General features: G+C 43.9%; 1 protein-coding gene across 1 annotated transcript in view; it reads right to left on the bottom strand.

Annotated features, from left to right (window-relative positions):
* The window catches only part of plxna1a (plexin A1a), a 201,679-nt gene that overhangs the window by 152,532 nt on the left and 33,786 nt on the right, over window positions 1-15,361 (bottom strand). Inside the window, exon 2 of the mRNA XM_076159333.1 lies at window positions 13,257-14,609. Coding sequence (XP_076015448.1) covers window positions 13,257-14,417 — 1,161 coding nt within the window. The 5' untranslated portion in view covers window positions 14,418-14,609. The remainder of the gene's footprint in view (window positions 1-13,256; window positions 14,610-15,361) is intronic.

Raw genomic sequence — 15,361 nt, forward strand, 5'->3', positions numbered from 1 at the left:
TGTGTCCCCAACATAAGGTGACCCACCATAGTCTTTTATTAGTGTGTTTATAAGCTCTATGTGGCTTATCCCCATTGGCCTACTGGACCTCTGACCAACCAGCTATAGCTCATACTCAGGACACCGTACATACCATTAATACACACACACGTACACACACACAAACACACACACCCTTGTTCTATTTCCAGGGGGTTAGACAAGGACAGTGTCCCCTGCGTTGTCCTTGCGGAGGACCTCTCTTGTACAGAGGCACAGGCTGGCCCCTGGCAACTCACACACGCACACACACGCCCCCTGCCAAACTCTCGCTGGGTGAATGATGACGGGGTGACGAGGGAGAGAGCCGGGGCGAGCGAGATGAAGGGAGAGGAGAGGAGGGGAAGGGGGAAAAAATGGGACAAGAGAGGGAGAAAAGAGGCAGGGGGGAGACTGAGGGTCAACAACGCTCTTGTCACCACTAATAAGCCTCAAGCAAGAAGACCAGAGTGGAGCCGGGTGGGGGGGAGGGCATCCATTAATGAGCATTCAGCTCTTGAATTGCTCATTAATGGAAGCATGAGAGCTGCAACAATCACGCCGCGGCTGTAGAAGATGCACCACTGGGAAGCACATGATACCACCACGACCCCCCCAGCATCTGTGTGTGCATCCTTAATGGCTATTTCCTTTGCAACTTTGTAGGTATGAGACAAAACAACAGCATTTATGTCTATTGTAAGTATTCATGGCAAACCACACAAAAAATTTACAACTGTTTTGAATTACTATCAATTACTATTTCCCTGCATTTGGAGCATCAATGTGTTATTCCTTTAACAGCACCGTCAAAACGTGAATGCATCTCATAAAGATCAGTAGTAAACTATTGTGCTGATAAAACAGTGTGAGTACATTTAACCTCCATGGCTGTGCGTTGTTTAAAACAGCTATAAATGAACAGGTTTGAAAGAATGTAGCATCCATATGTGCAAGGAAGTGGTGTGTATACCTGTTTTTTGCCCGTCTCAGTTTTCATTAATGGAAGCCACTACATCTATCTGAAACAGTCAAGGTGTACCTGGTTATTAAATGTTCACTTGGTCACAAAAAAAACAAAAAACGAGACAAGAAGAAGAGAAGAGAGAGACTAAACGAGTGTGAAACAGTGATTAGGTAAACATGTGGGGGGGGGGGGGGCAGAGAGAGAGAGAGAGAGAGAGAGAGAGAGAGAGAGAGAGAGAGAGAGAGAGAGAGAGAGAGAGAGAGAGAGAGAGAGAGATGGATGTTGTCAACATGTTCGTCAGAGAGCCAAACGTCTCAAGCATCTCCACATTCAGCACTGGCATAAACACACAAACACACACCGGTCCAATCCCATGGGGAATGTGTGTGTGTGTGTGTTTGTGTTAAACATCGACTCGGCTCATTCCCATGTGAGAGAGTTAATGCTGAAGAGAGAGTTGCACTACTGAGACATGGCGGCTGATGCAATGAACAACAGGACTTGCAGAATGGAAAAATGCACTCAACCACGTGTGGATTAGTGACTGCCAAACTTGGGAATAAAGGCTCAAACACACACAAACACACACATGCACAGGGACACACACACACCTCTGGCCTGTGTCCACGTATTTGTTGTGACTTGGCGTTGGAAGCGAAGCAGAGCACTGGTTGGCCTTTAGTTTCCCCCAGTGAGCCAATTTCTGTCCTCTAATTGGTTGTTAATGAGTGAATGTGTGTGTTTGTGAGTGTGTGAAATGGAGAGAAAAATAGTGTGTGTGTGTGTGCGTGTGTTACACAGTAGGTTGTGCAATTGGGATCTAAACATCTGCCGAACACACTGGGCCACTTCAAGCCTTGACCAGCTTGAAACACACACAACATCACGCACGCGCACGCACGCACGCACGCACGCACGCACGCACGCACGCACGCACGCACGCACGCACGCACGCACGCGTGCACAAACTCAATTGTTCTTTAAAGCGAATGAGTCAGTGAGTGAGTGAGTGAAAGCGTGTGTGCGTGTGTGTGTGTGCGTGTGTGTGTGTGTGTGTGTGTGTGTGTACAACCACTGTAGCTAAAGAGGATCAGACACAGGGACAGACATACATGCACAGGCGCGCGCACACACACACACACACACACACACACACACACACACACACACACACACACACACACACACACACACACACACACACACACACACACACACACACACACACACACACACAGAAAGCAGTATGGTCTTTGTGCAGACATCTGGCAGTGCAGTCTGCTCTAATGGCAACAGAACTATGGGCATCTGCATCACACATCCACACACATATACTTGCTCTCCAATACACACACACACACACACACACACACACACAGTCCCCTCCTCCTATTACTGCAGTTGCAATAATGATTATTATGACTCTGGATAAACACAAAGGGAAAGAGAGGTTATTGTCACACAACAAAGTGTCTGCCAGCCTCCCTATTGGTGCAGTCAGGAAAAGCTCAGATAAAAAAAGAAAGGGACTTCACATAGGGAATCAAAGTGCAAAATACTTCTTTTTTCCCCAGTTAAACATATCTGTACTGAATAATAACAGACAACTGCTTTGCCCTAAACTTTCAGAAGGTAAAAAAAAAAAAGCTTCATGGTTGATTGGCGCAGATGTCTAATTAAGAAATATTACCTATAAATACTTCTTTACCAGTTCTGTTCCTGGTAGCACATTTTAAAATTGTGAACAGCAAAAGGTCACTGGCATTTTGTTTCTTAATCACCAAGACTAAATTTGGTGAGTCATCTGGCTGTGATTGACTGTAATTGGTGAACATCTATTAGTTTTCTGTAATTTCGCAAGTGCAGTGAGACAAATTTTTTTCAACCAATTAGTGTTAAGGTGGCAAGGGTTGGGGGGGAGGGAGGCAGGAGGGAGAGTCAGAGGAGTCGCTGAGCTGCCAAGAGATCAAGCAGCCTTCATCTTACATCCGTCTATTTCTTTCGTCTGCCGTCTCGCCTCCCGCAGTACGATTGAAAGCAGATGTGTCAAAGTGAGGAACTAAAACATATGTCCGGTTTAAAAAAACACACAAACCCAACTGACCTTACAACTCTGATGTGTGCGATGTCTGCAATGTGTGCGATGTATGCAATGTGTGTGTGCGTGTTAGTGTGTGTGCATGTGTGCATGTGTGTTTTTGTGTGTTTTGTGTGTTTTTGTGTGTGTATTATTTCCTCAACTCACCTGCATGTATGTGTCCATGACAAGGACAAGTACATAAAAGATTAAAAGATGATAATGAACAAAATAACCTCAAACCTAAAAGAGAGAAATACACAAATTCGAACATCAAAATCCCCCTCTCCCTCCATCATCGCCTCATTTCATGGCTGTTACTGATGCGGCATACAGCGAAGAGGTCCCACACAGGGAGGAAGACTCATCAGCGCCCATATTTGTCACACCCAATATATTTTAAAACACCTTTAAACGCTCTTTCACGATAATGACTTTTAATTGCCGAGTTTGAACATGACCTGCGAATCTGCGAACTGTGAAATGCTAAATCCAAAAACAAGGTGTTGCATATGTTAACAAGATTTATCCCCTCCAGTTTCTCCTAATCTTCAGTGCTGGACCCCACAGGACGATTTATGCATAATGTCATGAAGGTGTTGCAGGTGTAGGTTAATGTCCCACAGTGGGACGTCAGCTGGCGTTACCCCACATACACCTCTAAGACATCTGCTGAACTGATCCAGATGGGACGCTCCAGTATTTGTCTACAGCTAAGATGTACGTACATGTTACACATCTGCTTGGGGTGAATTTGTTTGCATATTCTGTTTGTACTTCTTCCCACTCTTTTGTGCCCAAGCATCATCCTAAATGTGAAGCATGGTTGATGGTCCATCGTGGTTTGGGTTTGCTTTGCTGCCTTAAGGTCTGGACAGTTTTGAGGGAACAAAGAATTGAAAGTGTATGAAGAAATCAGGGGTTAAAAAAACTTGTCTACTACTAGAGGTTCGACTGGGTTCACTCTTCCTAGCAGCCGTTCCTCATCCCTAAGGGGAAGAAGCTCGAATGGGCGGGGGAGCTGAATCCCACTGGGGGAAAAGAGGCAGGTGGCATCGCATGCAGATAGTTGGATGATGCAACAGGGCCAAAAACATACAAGTAGATCAACACGACAACAGTTTGAAAAAAAAGACTGAATTTGTCTTTTGGAATGGACAAGATAAGAGTCTGGAAATGCTGTGTGATGACCTGTAGAGGGCTGCAGCATGTCTAATGAGTAATGGTGAACAAGAGTAGTTTTGTAGAAAGTAATGGTGTAAAATTCCTCCTTACACTGATGGCTCAACCAGTAATTGAAAATAAAAAACAAAAACGTCCACGTACTTTTTGCCAACCTTGTGTTTTCTTATTACTGAGATGTTTGCGAATATCAGGCTATATTTATTGAGTGATTAATTCTGATATCTAAAAATGTACTAAGTCACTGAATCTACTGTTTGGCCAGATGTGCCACCACTGGCCTACATTTAGACGTGTGCCAAAAAGCTCTTTATGCGTAACACAAATCACGTGATGCTCTTTAATCCAGGCTGCACAACACTGCAGACGGTAATCTGTATAATCTGAACTAAAGCCTTTTCCTCACAGCCGTAATCCAATTATTACAGACCTCAACTGGGATTCACCCAAATACAACAAGCTGAAAAATACAGTGCGGCGCCATGCAGGAAGTGGTGGGCTCACACACACGGGGAGGAGTGTGTGCAGAGAATTCATACACGTAGGCACACAGCGATCAGCCTGAATACACAAACGGCTCTACATATTCACATGTACAATCATTTTCACACACACACACACACACACACACATGCAGTCAGAGGAATGCACTGGGACTTTATGCACACAGACACCCACACATCTGTGATGTCTTTGTCCTACGCTAAGCTGTATCCACATTCCACATTTGCAGCTGAATAAATTTTAACAGACTTATGAATGATTGTGGGATGTTTTTTGGCACAAAACGCTGATGTTTTGTACAACTCCAATACAACACACGGGGTTACAACGGATAAAAATGCCGCAAACCATTAAGGTTTCAGATACGTGAAGGAAAAGACAAAAGACAATTATCAAGCCTCGATCAAAATGTATACTTTGCTTCACATCCTTTCTGAGTGTGTGTGTGTGTGTGTGTGTGTGTGTGTGTGTGTGTGTGTGTGTGTGTGTGTGTGTGTGTGTGTGTGTGTGCTGGTGGTGGGCGGATGGCACTTGCATATACTAGATCAATATGCACTACTGATGTCTAAAATGTTTGGTTTTTGGAGTTAATCTGGGCCTGCAGAGACGCGAGTGGAGAGGACACAAACACAGCTGTAAATTCCTTGAACACTGTAGAGAGAGACCCCCCACGCACACACAACATATGTTGCTACAAGAACATATACATTACTGCACAAATCCACCTACTTGCATTTCACTCTCTCTCTCTCTCTCTCTCTCAAACTCTCTCTTTCACACACACAGCATAATCACACATCAATACATAATTATATTCTTCATTAGCTGCTGCAGGTCAGCAGTTTGTGAGAGTACTACACAGATTTGTATCGAGGAGGACATTCAGACGCATGTGGCTTTCTGACCCAGTTTAGCTGTGGCGTCTCTTCAGTCACCTGCATTGTTCTTGTCGGCCGTAGAGACGGAGCGATAAAACAAAGGATGAATGCACTCACGATGAAGTAGTTCCAAAGTGTGTTTTCCTGTTTTGTGAGGATCTTTGACAGTTTTCCTGCACCAGCTCTATTAGTTTGGTATCAATCAATCCCACACGGTAGGCAAGCATTCCGGATTAATGTCACGCCCATGCAATTGTATAAATCTTCTCTTTCTTATATAATGTAACATCTTCTCAGTGAGCAGATTCTGAATGACTTTGTCCCGTGAAAGTAAATCGGCATCGGCAGACTTGGGCATTTTGGTCCCGAGTGGTAACTGACGCAGGAAGAGCTCAGGATTTTGTGAATTAATGCACCACTTAACCATGTCAAATTCTCTCATTTGAAAGTGATGCGGCGAGATTGAGGTTCTAAACTGTAAAATTACAGTTATTATCTCAACACAAAATTGACTCTTTTGGGACTGCCGAGAAATCTCCCCTGCAAAAAGGTCTCTTCAGGTCCCACCGCTTTTTACAATCCAAACTGCTGCAGGCTCTGCTCTCCAAATCCTAAACAAGCCAATAATGAATTGTGTCATGTGCTCCAGCTCTAACAATGAACGCCATTATGCAGTAAAGTTAGCCCATAGGCACCTTTCATACTCTAGCACAATCTGGGAAATTCTCCTGCTGAGGATTTGCTATAAATTAGGAAACCTTCACAGGATGATGGCCACCATGGGATTCAGCCTACGGGAGCGAAATATCACAAGACAAAAACATATGAGGAAATCTAACAGCTGAGGTCATTAAAATGCCTGGAGGCATTTCATATTTTGCTGTGTCATGCATCAGACTGTCTCGCGAGGCGGTAGAGAAAAGTGCACCTCATCAGAAATGTTTCCCTGTTGTGCTGAATGCTAGACAGATTTTGACAGCAATTCATCTCGGCTGTGCATGTATTTATCACTGCATTGCAAAAAAAATCCATCTTGACAAGTCACTTAGACTCCCACTGAGTGATAAAAGCTTGAGATCCTTAAAAGAAGGAAAACATTATGCTTTTAGCCTGAGATAACATCTTCCTTTAGGGAGGCCTGTTTCACTTGCTTTTTAGAAGAAGCATCAATATATTGGAAATGGAAGGCAAAGAGTGATGGATTCTGGTTCAGGGGCCACAGCTTGAGCACCACTTATGCCGTCATTTTCTCAGAAGTGCAATTTTGTATAATGTCTAAGTCTAATGTCACAATCAAGGTGGAATCCTTTCACTGGAGAGTTACACTGCAAAGTTACAACAACATTCACCGAATCTGCACCTCTTATATGAAACTTGATCTTTGTCTTAATACTTATGATGAATTAATTGTCGAATAATTCATTAAGAATTGTTAATTAATGAATAAATAATACTTAGGCACTTTCTGCACACAGCATTAAGCGACTGAGATCACATGTTCACTCTCAGGAACTTGAGTAGTTGTAATTACTCATAATTCCAGATTGTACTAACTAACTAGCGTTCATGAGAGAGTGCATAAATCTGGGGCTCCACGGTCCTCTGATTTTCGTCATTTTTGCCTTCTAAAATCAGACTTGTGCTATCATTACCTGGAAATAAATAAGATATGATGTGATCTCATTGTACAGTAGTGTTGTGGACATCATAAACTGCTGATAGTTGCATGTTTCTAGCCTTATTTGCTTATGGACAGGAACACCATAAATGTCGCGCCTGTCTGAGCAAATATTTAAATGTGATCTGTTTGATAGGCATCTTTGTCTGGATTTGGACCAAATACCTGAATGTCTGAACTTAGATGTGTGCGTTGTAGGACCGGGTAGGTTACTGTGCACAGATATGACATTCAACATATGTCACCTCTTGAATTTCTATCAGTAAACACAGACGTAAACGCCGTCGTCACAGCCTTGATATTTCCCCAGAGCGTGCGATACAATGTGGGCGATCCATCCATCCACTCATAATGTAATAAATAATGTAATAATTTAATAAGGTAATGAAAATGAAGATTCAATGGAGAGAGAGAGAGACAGGATGACGCACTGAGCGCACGGACGCACACACACACAAAGAATCACCAGCCGTCTGGAAGAGAGAATAGGAGAAAGCCACAGAAACAGACTATCATCCAGGCCAATAGTGATCAACACTGATACATATTAAAAAACACTATTATGCTCTGACAAAAATGGGCGAGTTAGAGAGGGAGGGAGACAAAAAGACAGGAAAAGGTAGCAAAGACTGATAGATTTTTCGATTTACACGTTTTTTTCACCAGTTTATCACTCTGCTTTGGAAACGAGGATACAATCACACACACACACACACACACACAATCACACACACAAACGTATTCAGCAAAGGCAAGAGGCAGAGCAGGCGAAAGGAGATAAAGTACGAGTCCTAAAAACACACACACACACACACAGAGGATAGTATCTCTCTGTGTCTGAATGTCTCATTAGTCATGCTGAGGCTGTAGTGCTGCCGGGTCGGCCTGCTTACAGAGCTGTGGAGCTGGACGGCGGCCCACAGCCACGGAAGGTCACCCACCACCCACTTTAACGCCCTAGAGGAGCAACGCTAACCTCACCCAGGGATAATGACGAGACAGAGATGCACGGGGTGACAGCAGCCAAATGAGCTGCAGGTCACACTCGCTATGACGACGAGCTGTGGGTGAAGTTCAGACGCAATCACGAGCTCAGAGTGAACCCCTCGTGCTTCAAAGTGGTTCGGTTTCATCATCAAGTTTGACAGATGCATGTGTTCCACCTACACTTGGTTGCAAATACAGATCGTGTTCAAATGGGATTAGAGAGGTGATTGATCAGTTATAGGAAAACATATTTCTGCACCATCACAACATTTTATAGACCAAATTTGTTAAAGATTGGAGTCATTCACCCCGTAGCCTAAATTTAAGCCAAATTACATTGCAATCGGTGAAGTAACGGTGGAAACATCCAGGAGGAACAAACAGATAAATGAAACAGGACCAAAGTGAGAAGGTGAGAGACGTCTGCTGTCAGTTTTTTAATCTGTTCACTAAATATCAAAGGAAGTGTGCAGCATTTGTCATTCACCACAAGGGGAGCAAACCAACTGGAAGACCTCTAAAATGCGATTGGATCTCTCAGATGCTGCAGGATTTGTGTTTCCTGCGAGCGGCCTTGCAGTGCTGATGCTGCTCAATAGCTTTTGCATGAATTCTAAGGGTACTAAAGGGAGCACCAAAACTTTACACCATGAAACCATGATGTATGGCAAAATCACCATGGGTAACATCATAAATTGCAGGCTCCAAGGACTGAGCCATCATAAAAATTACTTTATACCCTATGAATCAGATTATACAACCTGATGCATGACAGGGACATTTTGACTTGTACTTCACTTTGGAGGTTTTGAATTAAAACAATGAAGTCTCTCCTTTTGGAAACTATCTAATCCTGATCCAAGCAGTTAATTACTGTACTGAGTAGTTCCCCAAACAGATCAGGAGTTGGTTAACAAAACATTGAAGCATGTGTACAGCTGGAAGAGATGGAAGGGATGGAGAGTTGACATTCAAGGACCAGGCAATTATCATATTCACTGATAACCTGGATCAGGACCATAAAGCAGGAACACAAAATGCTGCTGGCTGTGCTACATAATAACCAGCAGCCGTGGTTTCGACACACTGATGTTTGATATCTTTCAGGAAAGGGAGAAGCATGTGGCAGACTGACCCGACCTTGTCTCTTTGAAAGCCAAGATGAAAGTTTCCACATGACACTAACACAGAGGTAACTGTCACTGTCACGCTTCTCGTCAGGAAACACTGAACACGGCTGCACACGGGGAAGATGATAGATTCATCACGCCGCACGTCCCCGAGTGAGCGCCGCTGACACGACCTTGATCGATCGCAGGCAGAGCGGCAGATGGCCATAAAGGACAATCATGTAACTGTACTCTCATTAGCATAATCGCACGCATATACGATTTAGATTACAAGGCCACATGGCGCTCGCAACGGCACTGGTGGGCTTGTCATGTTGTTGCCATCTTGCAGGAGTCGTGTAAATTAACAAATGTTTTAGCTGTGGTGGCGGAATATGCAGAATGAGATTACATAGTGTCATTATGATCATGTAGCAACAAGGTTTGTAGCCAGCATGTTTGTTTTCTTTAACGAGAAAAATGGCTGATTTTACAGAATTAGGGGGTGAACATTATGGTCACACACACACATTCATGAAGTTATGAATTGTTATCACCTATTGAAGCCATTTATCGGTGAAAGAACCAACTGGGATCTCTAATTATGAGGAAGTAAACACACCGAAAAACAGTCTTAATCAGTCCAAAGAGGGATGTTTACTGAATAAAACAGGCAATCTATTTAAATTGCAATGGATTTTCTGTCAGTTAAAGCAATGAGAGGAACTTTGATTTACGACTGTCATTCAAAAGAACTGAGAATACTTATTAGAATACTTTCAATAGTGTCCAAATCTGTTCAAACCACCTGACAGATGCAAAAATTAAAAGCTGGAGGACACTCCATGGGTTCGATTTGATTTTTAACCAGGCAGCCAGTGACAAATTCTCAGAGTCAGGCCAAATTTCAGCCTGAAGTCGAGTAGATGCCCTGATGACTTGCACAACGCTCTATCGCTCTATGATTGCGCAACAGGATGACATTATCTTACACGTGAAATCTGCATTAGATGGTATAAAACGTCGCACATGGAGCCACTACAGGGTTAATCCCCACAGCAGGTGCAATAATCTCATTCTTCATTCTAAGTCTGTACGGAACAACTGAATAAGGTAACAGCTAACATGTTTCCAGTCCTGGGTAACCTCAAAATGTCACGATTACAATGATGGCATGCTTCTTTGCCACATGTTTGTTCAGAAATAATGGTTGTATCCTGGAACCTGAGCAGCAGCATGTGACACATAATTTGGGGGATGATGTGGTCACTCCACTCAGGCCAATGTTAATTAAAAGAACACCAGAACTGCATCACCCCCCCCCCCCCCCAAGCTTTGTCAAAATTGGACCAGTGCTTTCTGACAAGCTGCGTTTGATGACTGAATGGACAAATGGACGCAGACGCTCCATTATCCAGCATGATTTAATTACCACAATGACAAAACTGGCAAATGCGGAGATAAAATGTGTCATTGGAACACGAACAAAATGGCAGACGGAGAGGCAGATGAATAGACAGTGATGGAGGAAGGAGAACAAGTTTAGATGCAGAGAGGAGATGGATGTACAGAATAAGGAGGGGAGATTAACTCAAAGAGCAGCTCAGAGGCACAAAGGCGCATAAAAGCCGCATAAGTCAAAGCGTTTCCCTTTCAGTATTCTGCCTGTCAGTAACGTTGGTGTTAATACTTTGCGGCTATCAAAGAATCATCTGCTCATTTCTTATCGCTCTTCTTCCTCCTTCCATCTCTGTCGTCCTCTGTCTGCCACCAACGCTCATTTGTTTCAATCTTTCAATCCTTTTCTTACTCTTTCTTTGTCTGTTTCTCCCACATCTGACTTCTCTCCTTTCCTTCCTTCCCTGATGAACATTGCTCCTTCGCCCCCCCCTTTTTCTTTTATTGCCCCATCACTCTTCTTACTTTCATCGCCCCCCCCCCCCTACACACACACACACACACACACACACATTGTGTTTTCGGATCACATCCACGCACTGGCTTGGCACACTATGTCACTCTATACCTCATCGCCCAGTGGAAAGTCAAGGAGAGGGCAGAGAGTAATGGCGGAAGAGTGGGGGATAGTGACAAAGGCCGATGGGATGGGAAACGGCTAAAGTGGAGAAAGAGCAGCGTAAAAATTAAGAGGGTTAAAACATTTAAAAGGGGCTACTGTAGTGAGGAAGATTACAAGGTGAGAAAAATCCAAACTGTTATGCAAATGATGAGTCCCACACAAACAGAGAAGATGGGATTGGTAGAGAGAGAGAGAGAGAGAGAGAGAGAGAGAGAGAGAGAGAGAGAGAGAGAGAGAGAGAGAGAGAGAGAGATTGAAGAAGAGAGAGAGACGGAAACGGAGACTGAGACGGAGAGCTGGAGAGTAGTCCAGAGATTTATGGCAGGTTGTTATGGAGCACCGACTGAATAACAGAAGGTGAGACCAGGTGAATTATTCATGAGGACGCAGGGCCGTGTGTGAGTGTGAGACATGTGGGTGACAGGAGCAGGTGACACTCGCACATACACACGCGTGCGCACACACACACACAAATGTCTCCCAGGCACCCTTAGGCGTGCCCATGCAAAAAATGGAAGGAAGACAATTCACCCACAACCTGTGGACAGTCTGAATTATTCCAAACCAAATGGGTGATGGGAGCTCAAAGGGCCACTCGCCTGTTCCTTCACTGAATGAATAATGTATTATATAATAATGTAGACATTTTAAACAATATTACAGTTATGTTGTATTACTCATAATGTTTTAGCCCTGCAGCTTTTGTCAGCGTGTGAACAGAAAAATAATGCAGTTCCATCGTTCTCCTTCTCGTACTTAATCCATGTAGTTTGTTCAGACCATTTCCCAACTGAATGAATTCACATCAGACATGTTATGTGAGGATCAACCTTTCAAGGAACATAATTTAGATTTTTTTCATTCCTTGAGCAAAAAAAACGGTACGGTTTTGCTAATTTACAAGCGCAGCAACATGCTTTTATCCAATCTGTCAAGTAGAAAGAGGTGAAGTCAGGTGAAACACACCAGCCATTATTGATTTTACTTATTAAATCCACTTCAGTTGAAGAGGAAACACAGATAAAAGAAGACAGGCAGGTGGAAGGATCTCTGAAGCATAAGGTACTGCAGCGCTGTCGAACTCAACCATTTAACATTTTATTATGTGGTTGATATTTTCAGACATACTCCAAGAATAAAAATGACCCCTCACTTGAGAAAATCCTTTTGAATGTGCAGCGATTACTGCCCACATACTCTACAATACTGTTAGCAGAACGACTGTGAAACCACCCAACCCCCAGCAGCTTTCTGAACATGTGGCAACACACCTACAGCCCATGTGCTGTTGTCAAATTGTGACTTAAATACTATTCACACGGGAAAGGTGTTAGCTGCACACACACAAATCAAAGTCTAAAGATCTGCAAAAGGCAGGAGGAGATTGTAGAAGCTCTATAGATATATAAGTCCTTCTCATTGACTAATGGACCCAATGCAATCATGCAATGATAAAATTAAGCATGAAGAACTAACTATTTGATTGGTTGAGCAATGTAAAAAAGGGAAACCCAATTAAAAGTTTGTTGACAGAGCAAGTTGATACACAGTCAGCACTTTGTCATTTTAAGCCGCACTGAAAGCTTTTTTTTTTCTTACAGCGTATCAATCAAACAACTAACAACCAACTAACCCAAAGCTATAAGAGCCATGAGGGCTAACATCCCTGTCTCTTGATCTTCTTGTGAACTACTTAGAAACAGCTACTTGCTACATTGTCATTGTCATCATCATTGTGTCTCCTCACCAGAATTAGTTTGATAAAACCATCCTTACCGAGTTGATGCAAGCCAGCTCCTTGTTGAGCAGCCAGGGCAGCGAGAGTTTCCCGTCCCCTTTGTAGCACGACTGAATCCTCTCCTTGATCTTCTCCTTTACCTTCCTCATTGTGAACAGGCACAATGCTGTTTCCTTGGGCGGCTTGGCTCTGTTCTTCTGACCCTGGGCAAATACAACAAACAGAACCTCCTCATGGTCTTGAATACCAAGCGAGCGTGCCAAATGGCTCCCTGGCCGGGCCAAATAAGCATCCTGGACCAAACGGTACTCCACTCCGTCCTTGGTGCAGCCGATAGGGAACTCAACATAGGAGTAGAACTTGGGGTCGTCCACGCACAAGCGGACAATTTTTGAGGTGAAGAATTGTTCACTGCTTGCATCTGGTGAGGTGAGCTGGGTATCAAGTTGTAAGGTGAGGTAGTACACAAACTGCTCACTGTTGAATCCATAGATGTAATAAATGTCAAACGCTGGGAACTTGGACAGCGTGTCTGAAGGAATCTTGAGCTGCGAGGAAACAAACTCATCTTGATAGACAAAGCTGAACATGTCGGCATTCTCCTCATTGGACATCAACTTGCGGCTTGACAGCGTTGGGAAGTACTCAGATTTTCCATCGATGGGTGTGCCGACAAAAAGTTTACCACCACCACCAAAAAGATCAGGGGAAATTACAACACCTGACATGGTTCCTGCCTCGGCTACGCTGGAAAGATAATGCTCTTTACGATGATGGGGCTCACCAAGCTTGAACAAATCCTCTAGACGTAAGAACTGGCATATTCCCTGGGAAGTACTGCCACAGGCGATCAAGCGGTTGTGGGCAGCATCAAGCAGAAGAAGTTTGTTGACATTGGACGTCTGTACCAACTCGTGGGGGCAGGACTGGACGCTGGGAGGGGGGTAACAGCGTGGGTTGTCCGTGACGGGACCAGTAACATGGCTCCGCAGCTTAGTGAGGTTACTGGACAGCTTGTAGATCCAGTTGACAGCACCCAGGTAGACCTCACCGGTTTTGTTGTGAACCACCAAATGTGTGAGACCTCCTTCTGGAGGGGAGAAGGAGAGGAGGGGGGAGGACATTGGCGTGGAGGTGGTTGACAGGGAGAGGGAGAGGAGGAGAAGGATGATAAGGGACAGGTTGAGGTGGGAGGGCATGGTGGTGAGGTGAGGGGAGGGGATGTGCGTCTATGGGGTGTAGTTTTGAGTCAGCGTCTTGTCGGACTGCAGTACATGTACAAGAGGAAAGTTTCCAAGCAAATTCCTTCCTCTTAGTTTTTTTCCCCCTGTTTTCCTCCAATGTTGTTTATGATCTCATCCACTTTGCCTCAGCCTCTATGGACACCAGCCCTGAGAAAGAGACAAGCACAGGAAAAACACAACCGTTAGTTTATTCATTGACTTGTGTGTTCACAGATCTGACAAAGAGGATTCATTCGTTTTTATCAAAATGACAAGACGTTAAATATACATCCACAGACTTAAACCAAGGGCCTTAATGCTTAAGCCCAAAAAACAAATGAGAGCACTATTGGCAGTGTTTTATTGACTCTCCAACTCCTGGCCTGCACGGTACTGTGGAGTGCATCTTTTAAAAGCAGACAGGTCCAAACATTGCTGCTCTGGTATTGATTGTCTGGAGGTATTAAAGGATCCAGTGGACAATGTACACATAAGCACAGCCACACATACACACTTACCACTGTAACACCTTTGACAACAGACTACATTCAAGCAGAAAAACACAACATGTAGATAAACATCCAAGCATACATGCATACTACATTCACATCACACACGTACAAAAGAAAGCCCACACTCACGTACACACACACACAAACCCACACACAGGGTGAGTCAATGACGCACAGCATTGTGATAGCAGGTAAACATCCATAAATTACAGGCAGGGCTGCAGGGAGAATCCTATACTATATTTACAACAGAGCAACAGAGCGGAGAAATGCAGCCACCACACTCTCCAGAACACGAAAGGGCAGTGAGAGAGAAAACGCAGCCAATTCAATAACCCAAGAGTGAGACAAACCCCATACTGGTTCAATGTACAGCAGCTGTAGAAGGATGGAATGTTTTGGTTAATG

The sequence above is a fragment of the Genypterus blacodes genome, unplaced genomic scaffold (genome assembly GCF_046128005.1).
Source record: "Genypterus blacodes isolate CSIRO-AG114 ecotype Tasmania unplaced genomic scaffold, CSIRO-AGI_Gbla_v1 ptg000094l_1, whole genome shotgun sequence".
Lineage (NCBI taxonomy): Eukaryota > Metazoa > Chordata > Actinopteri > Ophidiiformes > Ophidiidae > Genypterus > Genypterus blacodes.